The sequence below is a fragment of the Balaenoptera physalus genome (assembly GCF_965194825.1).
Source record: "Balaenoptera physalus genome assembly, chromosome: 15".
NCBI lineage: Eukaryota > Metazoa > Chordata > Mammalia > Artiodactyla > Balaenopteridae > Balaenoptera > Balaenoptera physalus.
The window spans coordinates 16,753,849-16,766,364 of record NC_138894.1 but is presented as its reverse complement, the minus strand read 5'-3'; the positions used below and the strand labels follow the sequence as shown (position 1 = coordinate 16,766,364).

Here is a 12,516-nt window from a genome sequence, read left to right as displayed (position 1 = left end):
CCTGATGGCGTGGGAAGGAGCAGAGAACAAAAAGAGCAACACCAGGGGCTCAGAGGAGCCAAGAGGCTTGGAGCCATTTAGTGTCGGGGTAAAGGGCCCCAGAAGCCTCAAGGACCTGGGGAGTCTTCTGTAGACTGACGTTCCCGGGCTTGACCTTGAGTTGTCAAGAGGAAGCTGAAGTACATCCAGTAGCGTCTGACGGAGAATGCAGGGAAGTGCATCAATTATTGGGAACTGGGACCTGTCCAAGCTGTTTGGGCACAGAAAACACACGGCTTCCTTTCTCTAGGGAAACTCGCTCCTGCTCAGGGGCTTGTTCTCCTGCGGGGGCAGCGCTGGGCGGGTCGGGGTCCTTGTCTGTTTTGCTCACTGCGGGGGGCCCCCCATGCTCCGAATGGAGCCCGGCACAGTCTGAACACTCAGTACATGTTTGCTGAATGAATGGAAGCGTGAAAGCCGGAGCAAGTGAGGTGTTTCTAGCTGTCTTCCGCACTGTCTATCTCATGGGCAGCTAACGCCTCTCTGCCGTGTCCCCAGTGGGGCCCTGGCCACCTGATGGGGAGACACAGTTCCTGCCTTGACGAGCTGACGTGCAAATGGGGGGAGACACACACACATACATACACACGTGTGTGTACTGACACGTGGCTGCCTAACCCTGAGTGCTTGGCTTCGCAGCCTTTGTGATCGTTAATCCTCTCTTCAACCTCAGACGGTAGACTACTATTATTACCATTTTATAGGTGGAGAAACCGAGGCACAGAGAGGTTAAGTAACTGCTCAAAGTCACACGGCTGGTGGAACGGGGAAGTCAGGATTCAAACAGAGGCTGTCTGATGCCATAGCCGGCACATTTAACCACTGCGCTGCACTGCGTCAGTGAGGGTGCTTGTGCGTCAGGGAGTGTATGTACGTGCACTTAAGTGTGTGTGTGGGTGAAAGATCCGTTTCTCTTCCCAGTACTTTTGTGGTGTCACTGACGGTCAGGGTGGTGGTGAGTAAAGAGCCCTGATCAGAGATGTCCTACCCTTTCCTGAATCCCATGGGAGCTCCAGAATCTAGCTATGAGGGGCTTAGGGACAATGGGAGGGGCCAGAGGAGGGGTTTGCACACTGTTTTTTCGGAAATCATTTGGTTATTTGGGCTGTCCAGGGGCCTCGTGGCCTCTCCCAGCCACCCCATTATTGCCCCCACTGATCCTGAAATATCCACAGCTAGACTCTTACTGGGGGTCTCCTGAAGACATGCTGCGGGCTTTGCAAAGGCTTGTGGGCCAGCACTTTAGCATGAATTGGCTTGTCTGGTTGGTGCCCCATCACTCCTGCTGTCACTTTGCTATAAGGATTGGGAGGGGAGGGGAGGGACTTCCCTGGTGGTCCAGTGGCTAAGGCTCTGCGCTCCCAATGCAGGGGGCCTAGGTTCGATCCCTGGTCAGGGAACTAGATGCCACATGCCACAACTAAGAGTTCGCATGCTGCAGCTGAAGTTCCCGCGTGCTGCACTAAAGATCCCAAATGCCGCAGCGAAGATCCTGCATGCCACAACTAAGACCCGATGCAGCCAAAATAAATTAAAAAAAAAAAAGGATTGGGGAGAGGGGAGGCACGGAGGTATGCAGAAGCATGATGGGGGCCCCAGGGACCCCCGACACTGTGGTTGGGGGTGTGTGTATACGTGTAGTGTTGGCGGGGGTGGGGAGCATGTGTGAGGGTCATGAGTCGGGGCCCAAGGGACGCTTCCAGGGAGCAGGGCCTTCCTCACCTGGCTGGGCCACCTGTCTGCCCAGCTGTCTGCTGCCCTCCAGCCTGGGTGCCTTCTCTGGCTATGGCACAAGGTCAGGAGCTCCTTGAGCTTCTGGGGTCTGGAAGGGTAGCGTGCAGCGAAGTGGAATTGGCTGGACAACCTCACAGGATGGGGAGCAGATGGGAAGCTGCAGCAGCTGGGCCTCAGACCTCACCCAGGCCAGCTCGGCCCTTGTTGTGCCCTGTACTGTGGGCGGGGTGAGGTGGGGACCCAGAAAGGCAGATAGGCTGACAGACGTGGAGAGAGAAGCAGAGGGGAGACCAAGAGAGAGCTGGCACAGAGAGATGCGGTGGGAGCACGGAGAGAGAAGCAGAGATTGTCAGCCTGCAGCCCAAGAAGGGTCGGCGCGGCGGCGCCTGGGGTCTCCCTGCCTGTCCCCTGCAGGCGCGGGTTCTCCCTCTGAGCTCTGGCCTGGCTCTGCGAGCGCCGGGCCTCCCACCTTCCCTTAGGCCCCAGGGGATGAAGGCTGAGGTTTTCTTAGAACCAAGAGAGGTGGCAGCTGGGGGGATGGCTTGAGGACTTTCTAGTCCCGAGTGCCAGTGAAGAAGCTGAATCCTCTAGGGGCTGAGGGGTCTGCCTTGCTCTGCTGCATCCCAGCGTGTGACCTGGGGCCTCCATTTCCCCATCTGCAAAATGGAAGCGGCAACAACACCTCCCAAGGACTGTACAATCGCACATGCAAAGGAGTGTGTTGGGCTCCGGACGAGGCCGCCCTCAGCCGATTCACCGACTTCTGTCCCCAGGCCTGGGAGGACAGGGAGCCGAGGACGACCTGGCCCCCTGTCTCAGGAGCTCGTGGTGGAGCTGTGTGGGCTGAGCAAGTGGGCGATGGCAGTTGCACCAACCATGACTCGAGCACAGAGGGATACAGGAGTCGGTATGAAGAGCTTGGAGGCTTCAGAGGGGAAACGCATTTCCCCAGACTGCAGTGAGGTGGGTCTCGGGGCAGGCAGCTGGACCGGAGCCCCCGTTGTCCTGGACTGGGGACACAGCCGGCAGAACCCTGCGCCCCTGGAGCCTCCGTTCCCGTGGGCGGAAGGAACTCCGAGCAAGGCTGTACTGGAACAGAGGGGGCGCCCGGGGCTGGATGGGGCTCTCTCAGTGCTGGCCCGGGTGCCTGGGTCCCAGCTCCAGCATCTTAGCACAGGAGGGGTCCCCAGGGTTACTCAGTGGCTGTTTCCTACCGCTAGGAAAGTTCTTCTGTATGTCCTTGACTGACCCTGAGGTTTGAACATAAATGTTGGCCTCAGTCAGTGAGCGGTTTAGACTGCTGGACCCACCATTGCTCCTGACCTGGGCCGGCAGGGCAGGACGTCGTCCTAGCATCACAGGCAGCTATCTGCACCCTGTAGCCGGGAGCCCCCTGGCAATCCTATTCGCTTCTCTGATGAGTGGCCTGGAGGGACACAACGCGGGGGGCAGGGGGAAGAGGTGACTCGACAGCATTTACCAGGATAGCATTTTGGTGGTTTCTGCTTTGCCCTGGGGTTAGACTGTAAGCTGCTGCAGGGCAGGGCCTCCAACCCCTATGCCTGTCACAGAGCTGACAGGAGGAACTCAATAAATCTTTGATGACTAAATGAATTTTTCCCCCAGTTCATGGTCCCCAGGCGGATTCTCCTGGCTCACAAGGGGCTCTGGCTATAACTTTGCAACTCTTAGGTCCTGGCACCTTGAGAGCCCTCCCAGCCTGGACACAGTGTGGTCGTTGATTCACACCATGTTCCCGCCCTCAGCAAAGAGCAGCCAGCTCCAACTGCTCATAAATTTCCTGCCTGTCACCCGTGGCGCCCAGGCCAGGCGAGGCGGGAGGCGCTGGGGGTGGACTGGTCCATACCTGCTTCCAGTTGCCTGGGAAGTTTGGAGGCCAGAAGCCCAGGCCTATGCTTGTGCCCAGAATAACCTCAGCAGAGCCTGGCCCTTGGAGATGTAGAAGCAGATCTGCCAGATGCAAAGATGTATGGGCTGGAGTGTTGGAGAAAACACAAACACCAGCTTGCTGTGCAGTTTGCACAAGCTGATTTCACTCCCATGAAATCCAACATAGGTCTGCCTACGCATAGGAAAAGCATGTGGATGGATGGACCTAGAGATGATCATACCAAGTGAAGCAAGTCAGACAGAGAAAGACAAATACCATATGCTGTCACTTATCGGTAGAATCTTAAAAATGATACAAACGAATTTATTTACGCAACAAAAACAGACTCAAAGGCGTAGAAAACAAACTTATGGTCACCGAAGGGGAAAAGGGTGGGAAGGGATAAATTAGGAGTTTGGAATTAACAGATACTCACTACTATATATAAAAGAGATAAACAGCGAGGACCTACTGTATAGCACAGGGAGCTATATTCAATGTCTTGTAATAACCTATAATCGAAAAGAAAGGAAAAAAAGGAAAAAAAAGGAAAAAAGGAAAAAAGGAAAAAGTATGTGGAACAGCAATCACCTAGCACTATCATGGTTTCTCTCGGTGGGGAGATGGAGGTGATTTAAATGGTTTTCTTCTGTTCACTCTTCTGTGTTTTCTAACTTTTCTATAATTAACATATACTACTTATGCGTTTACAAAAATTTAAACAGTTTTTTAAATTATAAATTTATTTATTTATTTATTTTTGGCTGCGTTGGGTCTTGTTGCTGCACGTGGGCTTTCTCTAGTTGCGGCGAGTGGGGACGACTCTTCGTTGCGGAGCGCGGGCTTCTCATGGCGGTGGCTTCTCTTGTTGTGGAGCACGGGCTCTAGGTACGCGGGCTTCAGTAGTTGTGGCACACAGCCTCAGTAGTTGTGGCACACGGGCTTAGTTGCTCCACAGCATGTGGGATCTTCCCGGACCAGGGCTTGAACCCCTGTCCCCTGCGTTGGCAGGCAGATTCTTAACCACTGCGCCACCAGGGAAGTCCCAGAAACTTTAACATTTTTATTGAGATTATAGTTTACCCATTTAAAGTGTACAATTCAATGATTTTTTAGTTTTTTCACTAAAATGTGGCCATCACCGCAGCCAATTTTAGAGCATTTTCATCAGCCCCCAAAGAAACCCCATATGCTTTAGCAGTCTCCTTCTGCCTCCCAGCCCTAGGCAACCACTAATCTATGGATTTCCCTGTTCTGGACATTTCATGTGAATGCAATCATGTAATACGTGGGCTTTTGTGTCTGGCTCCTTTCACCTAGCATACTGTTTTCAAGGTTCATCCAAGTTCTGTCATGTGTCAGTACTTCATTCCTTTTTATGGCTGAATAATATTCCATTGTATGAATATACCACACTTTGGTTATTCATTCGTCATGGATGTGACTTAAGTAATTTAAAAGTTGTGCTTATTTTTGAGAAAGAATTTGTCTAAAGCAGATTGGTCAAGATGACAGTTGGTTCCATATGACTATTTCTGGTTACTTCTTTTGAAACTTTTCAGCCTATGATGCCATTTTATGTTTTCAAACACCAGTGAATCACACCAAGGACCCAGCTCTTTGCAGGAATGGGAGCTGGTGCTTACATTGTGTACCAGGCCTTGCTGGGAGTGTGGCTCTCTTGTCCCATTGATTCTTTGCAACTGAGCTAGAAAGTGGACACTATTACTGTGCTCATTTTATTTTTTTAATTTTTACTGGAGTATAGTTGATTTGCAATGTTGTGTTAGTTTCAGGTGTACAGAAAAGTGAATCAGTTATACATATACATATATCCACTTTTTTTCAGATTCTTTTCCCATATAGGTCATTACAGAGGATTGAGTAGAGTTCCCTGTGCTGTACAGTAGGTCCTTATTAGTTACCTATTTTATATATAATAGGTGTACATGTCAATCCCGATCTCACAGTTTATCCCTCCCCTGTGCTCATTTTAAAGATGAGTAAACTGACGCTTTGATAGATCAACCAGCCTGCCCAGGGCCCCAGAGTCCCACTGACTGTGGGGCCAAGATGAACCCTAGTGGTCAGCATTTAGAACCAAACCCTTTCTAGCCCATATATTGGTGTACATAAAAGTGAAAGGTAAAATAATGCCTGATAGTGTGGGTCTTGAAAAATACTTCTCCCATGCCCTCCCTGCTTGTCTTTCATATTTTAGTTTTAAAGTAACATTGCAATCTGACTTCTCCTTTTAGGACAAACCATAAAAAACAAAAAACTCAGGATTTCAATCCCATTTGACATCTTTTTCTGCACCTAGAAGGCTGTATACAAATTGCTTAAATACAGAAAGATGTATGATTTGAAAACAGTCAAAAATGGTTAAATAGGTGAAGTGACTGAAAATGAACTTTAAAGGTAAAATAACTTATAGGCAGAAATAATCGTTTTTTTAAATGCCCCAAAGTGATAAAATTACCCTGCAGGACACAGAAGTGATGAGGAGAGGAAACCAATCCACTTAAAGCCAGGGACAAACTTAGTAAGCAGAGGAGGTATAATTAGAAATTTAAAAACTGGAAGTGAACAAAAGCAGAAAGATACAACATTGTTCCTGGGTTCACAACAATTACCAAAAGTTCCCCTAAAGCATAGGCACAGTTACAAAAATGCTCAGTGTTACATTTGAAATAGGAAGCATATCTGGTGGCACTTAAACGCTACAGTAAATAAAATGCCTGGTAACTGGAAATATTTATTCACATGTCCAATAAATAACAAATATTTATTGAGATGCTACTGTGTGTCCAGACTGTTCTAGGCTCTGGGGCTACAGCAGCGAACAAAATGACCATGTCCCTGCCATTGTGGACCTGACATTCTGACCACAAATGAGTGAGCAGATAAAAAGATGATTTCTGGGAATTCCTTGGCGGTCCAGTGGTTAGGACTCTGCACTTTCACTGCCGAGGGCGCGGTTTGATCCCTGGTTGGGGAACTAAGATCCTGAATGCCATGCTGTGGCCAAAAAAAAAAAAAAAAAAGATGATTTCTGAATGTGATAAACCCAGACACTTTGTCACCCTGACCAAATCACTTCAGTCGGACCCAGCACGTCAGACCTGCTGAAAGGGACCTGGGAGGCATCTTGTCTAGTCATTTTCAAAGTTTATATTAGTGAGCAGCACGACCTGTGTTTAAAGGGCATCTTTTAACACAGATGTGTGGAGGGGCCATGCTGCAGGGGGCTCCTCAGGACGGTGAGAGCCTTACCCAGCCATAATCAGAGCCTTGGCCGCAGTGGGAACACCACCCACAAAAGGCCAGAGCCAGAGGGGACGCAAGAGGCCCTTTCAAGCTGTGCTTCTCACATGGACCCAAGCAGGATGTTGCCAGGAGTTACATGAGAAGGGGGTCTGTGGTGTGGTTGTCACAGCGGGGAGTATGTCCAGCCCTCTCCCCTGTATTTGCAGTTACGCTTGCATGTGTGCGTGCACACACACACGTCCACACCTACACCTACATACACGCACGCGGGCACACACACACACATACCCCACCTCTCCTGAAGGGGTGGCATAGGTAGGCTTGTCTCCTGTCTCTCAGCCACACCAGATTGGTCTAGGGGAAGAAATCTGACTGAGGCTGGACCAACTGACTGCCTTCACTGGGCGTTTGGGGTTGGGAGGCTGAGAGATTGGGCCAATGGGCAGACAGGCATGAAAGAAGCAGAGCCTGGAAGTGGCTGAGTGATGTTGTTGGCAGGCACCTGGAGGGAAGGGCCATAGATTGCCCCTACTGAGGTTCACAAGCTTTCCTGAGACTTTCCCCCGGCCGCTCTGAAATGCCCTTGTGTAGCCTTAAGTAACGGAAAGAGTAGAGTGAGTTTCTACTCCTCACAATGCAGTTGCAGTCACACAATCAAATGGGTTGGGAAAACACTGGGTAAGTAAAGCCACATGAATTTCTTTACTGTAAGACTTTTCAGAGACTTTAATATGTTCATATGCACAGTGACTTTCCAAGGTAGGGCCAAGGTCTGTGATGTCTCCCAAACTCATGGGATATACCTCACCTGGCTAGTATTCTGAAGAACACCCTTTGGGGGGTGCTAATCCATGTACATGTACTTGCCGTACAGGTGAAGGAATTAAAGCACAGAGAGGGAGAGTCAGTTCCCCAAGGTCACACAGTTGGTTAATTGCAAAAAGGGTCATGGCACCTAAGGCCTCCCAGTGTTCTTCCCACCACGCTCCAGTTGACATAAGGCTTCCTTGGACGGATGATGCATGTGCTGGGATTCCTGGACCAAGGTGGGTGGTGGGAATGCAGGTCCCGTGTAGACGTTAGGGAAAGGGTGGGGTTGAGAATTGAAGGTCAGGCCTTGGCGAGAGAAACCCCTGTCTCCCTTGCTCTTGGGCGGTAGCCATGGCTTCAGTGGAGTCTGAGAGCCGACTGAGGGCTTGGGGCTGGGCCCGGCCAGGCGGCCGCCTTTACAGGGCAGCCAGTGGGATGGCTTCAGCTGCCCCAGCCTTCCGTGCCTTCCCCGACCGCAGGCAGACTGAACAAGGGAGGAACTCCGGGCCAGTCCTCGGCAGGGCCCGCCCAGGCAGCCAGCGCCGGGATGACGCGGCTGTAAATCACCCCGTGGACCACAGACCCAGTGCCATCCCCACGGGTTTCCTTTCCGCTTCTTAATCCTCCTCCTCAGACTCGGTAACAAAAAGCAGATTCCTGCTGGGGCCAGCCACGCACCATGGGCTCGGAGAATGTGAGCCTGGATTCACCACATCAAGATGCTCCCTCCTCTCACTTTTCCTTTTCCCCTTCTTAGCCTCTATTAGCTGGAGGACACTCCCTCCTCCTGGCTGGGCTCCCTCGCCCTCCCTGGACCCCACTTCCAGCCTTGCCCCGGCCTCGCACCTTGGCTGCCTGCCCAGCACCGCCCAGGCCTGAGGCTCACCAGGGCCTGTGGTTCGCAGCCCCTCCAGCCTCGTGGTTTGGCTCCAGCCGGCTCCCCGAGCCTCCCTTTCAGCAGGAGCGGGCTCTGTGTGGTAGAATAAACACTGCCGATCTGAATTCAAGTCGTGCTGCTGCCAGCTCGTAGCACTTACCTCTGAGCTGGGGATGTGAGGAGCTCCCTGGCATGTCAGAGGTGCCTGACAGATGTTTTGCTTCAAAAATAAGTGCTTAGCTGTTTGTTCAGGGTTGCTGCAGGAAACAGGAGAGAGGGATTTGGAACTGCGTTATTAGGGGTGTGCTGTGCCCAGGTAACGGATGGCTGTTTTTCTCCCGCGTGTTCTGGGTGCACTGGGAACCCCTGAAGAGCCTCCCCACCAGCTCTGACCTCCCCCAAAGCTAAAGCCCCGGCAGCCCCAGGACCTTTACGCATCTCCTGTCCCTTCCTGTAGCAAATCACGCCCTCTGGTCAGTTTGCTCACGAGCAACACCAAGTTCGGCTGCCAGAGTGAAGTTTCCGAAGGTCAGGACTGCAAGGAACTGAAAGACGGTCTAACCTAGGGGTTTTCCAGTTTGCCCCATAGCACCTGGGTTCTCACAGCCATCCCAGGCTCCACGTTGGAAGGAATACTGTAGACTCTGGGCTCCCCTCTCTCTGTGTCCCCTGTACTCTCCCGATCCAAATAGACTAGAACCATGGTCATCTGTTTTCTGTGTTAGAATTCCCAGGTCAGGCTTCATTTCTACTACAGCTGAGGACACTGACCTCTTATAGATGAAGACACTGTCATTTTATAGATGGGAACACTGAGGCCCAGCTGGCGGGGGGATGGGCTGCACCTAGGGTCAGCCTCTTGGCTGCTGGTGTAGTGTCTTGTCTGAAGGGTGTAGGGCAGCGGTCCCCAACCTTTTTGGCACCAGGGCCCGGTTTCGTGGAAGACAGTTTTTCCACGGACCATGGGGAAGGGGATGGTTCAGGAGGTGTTGTGAGCGATGGGGAGAGGCAGATGAAGCTTCCCTCGCTTGCCGCTCACCTCCTGCTGTGCAGCCCGGTTCGTAACAGGCTGCAGACCGGTACAGGGGTCCTGGGGGTTGGGGACCCCTGGTGTAGGGAGAAGGAGGTAAGGATGCCGTTCCCGTGGGGGACAGGGCTGACTCTGATATCCCACAGAGGTGTGACCTGGGGGATTGTGGTATCAGGACCAGGGGTCCCTGAGCTTCCTCTACAACCCCGCCCATCCCACAAACCAACAAAATCAGCAGTGGCTCTGAAATGCAGCAAGGTAGGGGTGGGGAGTAAGGGGACAGTGTGGGCTCTGGCAGCAGCCAGTCCTGGATCCAGATGCTGGCTCCATCCCTTACTGAACCTTTCAAGATTCAGTCCCTGCCTGGGCCATACAAGTCCCTCCCGAGTCCCTCCCCGGGCAGCTGCGAGGATTGAGTAAGCGGAGGTGCCATGGGTGCCGGCACCTGGTACAGGTCGGCCTTCTGGAGTCAGGACCAGTAGGGGCTACTTCTGACCATTGGCTGTTTTTCGTTTGTTTGTTTTTTGGCTTTTTAAAAATTTTTATTTGTTTAATTTTTATTTTTGGCTGCGTTGGGACTTTGTTGCTGCGCACGGGCTTTCTCTAGTTGTGGCGAGCAGGGGCTACTCTTCGCTGCAGTGCGCGGGCTTCTCATTGCGGTGGCTTCTCTTGTTGTGGATTCTCATTGCGGTGGCTTCTCTTGTTGCGGAGCACGGGCTCTAGGCACATGGGCTTCAGTAGTTGTGGCACGTGGGCTCTAGGCTCGTGGGCTTCAGTAGTTGTGGCGCAAGGGCTTAGCTGCTCCGCAGCATGTGGGATCTTCCGGGACCAGGGCTCGAACCCGTGTCCTCTGCATTGGCAGGCGGATCCGTAACCAGTGCGCCACCGGGGAAGCCCTTCTTTTTGCTTGTTTGCTAGTTTATTGAGGTATCGTTGATTTACAATATTATGTTAGTTTCAGGTATATAATATAGGGATTCAAAATTTTTATAGATTATATTCCATTTAAAGTTATTATAAAATATTGGCTATAATCCCTGTGCTATACAATATATCCTTTTAGCTTATCTATTTTTTTTTATTTTTTGTTTGTTTCTTTATTTTTATTTTTAAAAAACATTTATTTATTTATTTATTTGGCTGTGCCGGGCCTTAGCTGCTGTTTCTTTATTTTTTTAGTTTATTTTTTTATATTGGAGTATATTTGATTTACAATGTTGTGTTAGTTTCAGGTGTACAGCAACGTGATTCAGTTTTATATAGAGATATATAGAGATATCTATTCTTTTTCAGATTCTTTTCCCATATAGGTTATGACAGAGTATTGAGTAGAGTTCCCGGTGCTCTACAGTAGGTCCTTGTTCATTATCTATTTTAGATATAGTAGTGTGTATATGTTAATCCCAACCTCCTAATTTATCCCTCTCCTCCCATTGGTTGTTTCCTTCAGGAGTGACCGGCCATGGGCTCGTCCAAGGACGCTGCTGTGGGCCCTCTTTCCAGTCAAGCTTGAGGAGAAGGTGAGCTCGCCAAGTCCAGCCTTGTCATCCTCTCTAAGTTGCCACCGGATGCTCAGACCACCACCTCTCAGGACAGGAGCTTGCCTGCCCCCCTCTCGCCCTCCCCCCGCCAACCACTCCATAGTGACTTTGCACTTTGCTCTCTGCCTGGTGGGACGGGGAGAGCAAAGCCTTCCCCTTGCCCGGGCCTGAGGCCCACCGTCTGGCTGCAGAAATTCATTGCCAAAGATTCGACAGAGACACTGAACAAAATGGGGTGAGAAGACCCCATAGTGAAAAGCCACACTGTTGCTCTGTGATGTTTGCTCCTCCTGTTGCCCGGGTCCCATCTCACGCCAAAGAACGAGTCAGCAGTTCCACTAGGAACTCGTGGAAAGGATGGACGTTTGGTGACTGTTGGAAGCGCTTGACCCTCTGACCCGGAACTCCCTTTCTACAGCTGGGCCCCGAGCTGGCTGGACGCAGATAAGCCTTCTGGGGGCTGTGATAGGGAGGCTGGGGGCGCCTGTGGGGGAGTGAGATCTGAGATCCCGGCCCCCCTCTCCTTCCCGCTGGCTGCCCAGGCCTCTGACCCTGATTTTCCCATGTTCCCTGGGCCCAGGCTCCTTCTTGGGCCCTAAGCATCATGAGAAGTGAGTGGCAGGGTGGGGGCAAATACTGACCACCCATGCCTCACCCCAGGGACCTGCCCCAAGGTGACCCCCAGCCGGTCCAGCCAGCCACTCCTTGCCGGGGGTCTGCCCTCCTGACTGGGCACACAAGATGGCGCTCTGGCTGGGGGCCGGCGGTCTGTGACGGTTGTGCAGGGGGGCAGAGGGGAGGAAGGGACCAGGGGAATGGGCCAGTATGTGGGGAGGCGGGCATGTTCAAAGTCAAGGCCTGTTCCTTCATTGTGCTCACAGGGCCAAAGCTGTTCACATCTGTGCTCAACCATCTGCTTCAAATTGAAGTAAAAGCCCCAACATGTAAAGAAAACACTTGCTTGTGTTGATGGACTCTGTGGGTGACCAGGCCTTTGGCCGGTCAGCTGGAGAGGGTTGTGGGGGGAGGGAGAGGTTGAGAACCCTTCAGGAAGTGAGCAGTGTGTGTGTGTGTGTGTGTGTGTAAGGGGGTGGGGCCCTCGCCATGGCCTCGGCCTGGACTAGTGACCAGGAGGCCAGGTCAGGAACATGTGAGGAGCGTTCTCGGCTTCGTGCCTCATTTACTCCATACTGTGAGTTTATAAGGTGGGGACTGAATTTTTAATCCCATTGTACAGATGAGGAACCTGAGGCGGGGAGGAGACTGGGCCAGTCAGTGACAGAAACAGTTCTCACATCAGGGCGGCCTCACTCCACTGCCTGTG

The 12,516-nt window shown here is 51.9% G+C and overlaps 1 protein-coding gene across 1 annotated transcript in view; it reads left to right on the top strand.

Moving 5' to 3' along the window:
• The window catches only part of ATOH8 (atonal bHLH transcription factor 8), a 34,668-nt gene extending 22,522 nt beyond the window's left edge, over window positions 1-12,146 (top strand). The window contains exon 3 of the mRNA XM_082426874.1: window positions 11,102-12,146. Coding sequence (XP_082283000.1) covers window positions 11,102-11,107 — 6 coding nt within the window. The 3' untranslated portion in view covers window positions 11,108-12,146. The remainder of the gene's footprint in view (window positions 1-11,101) is intronic.
• Window positions 12,147-12,516: the final 370 nt, after the last annotated feature.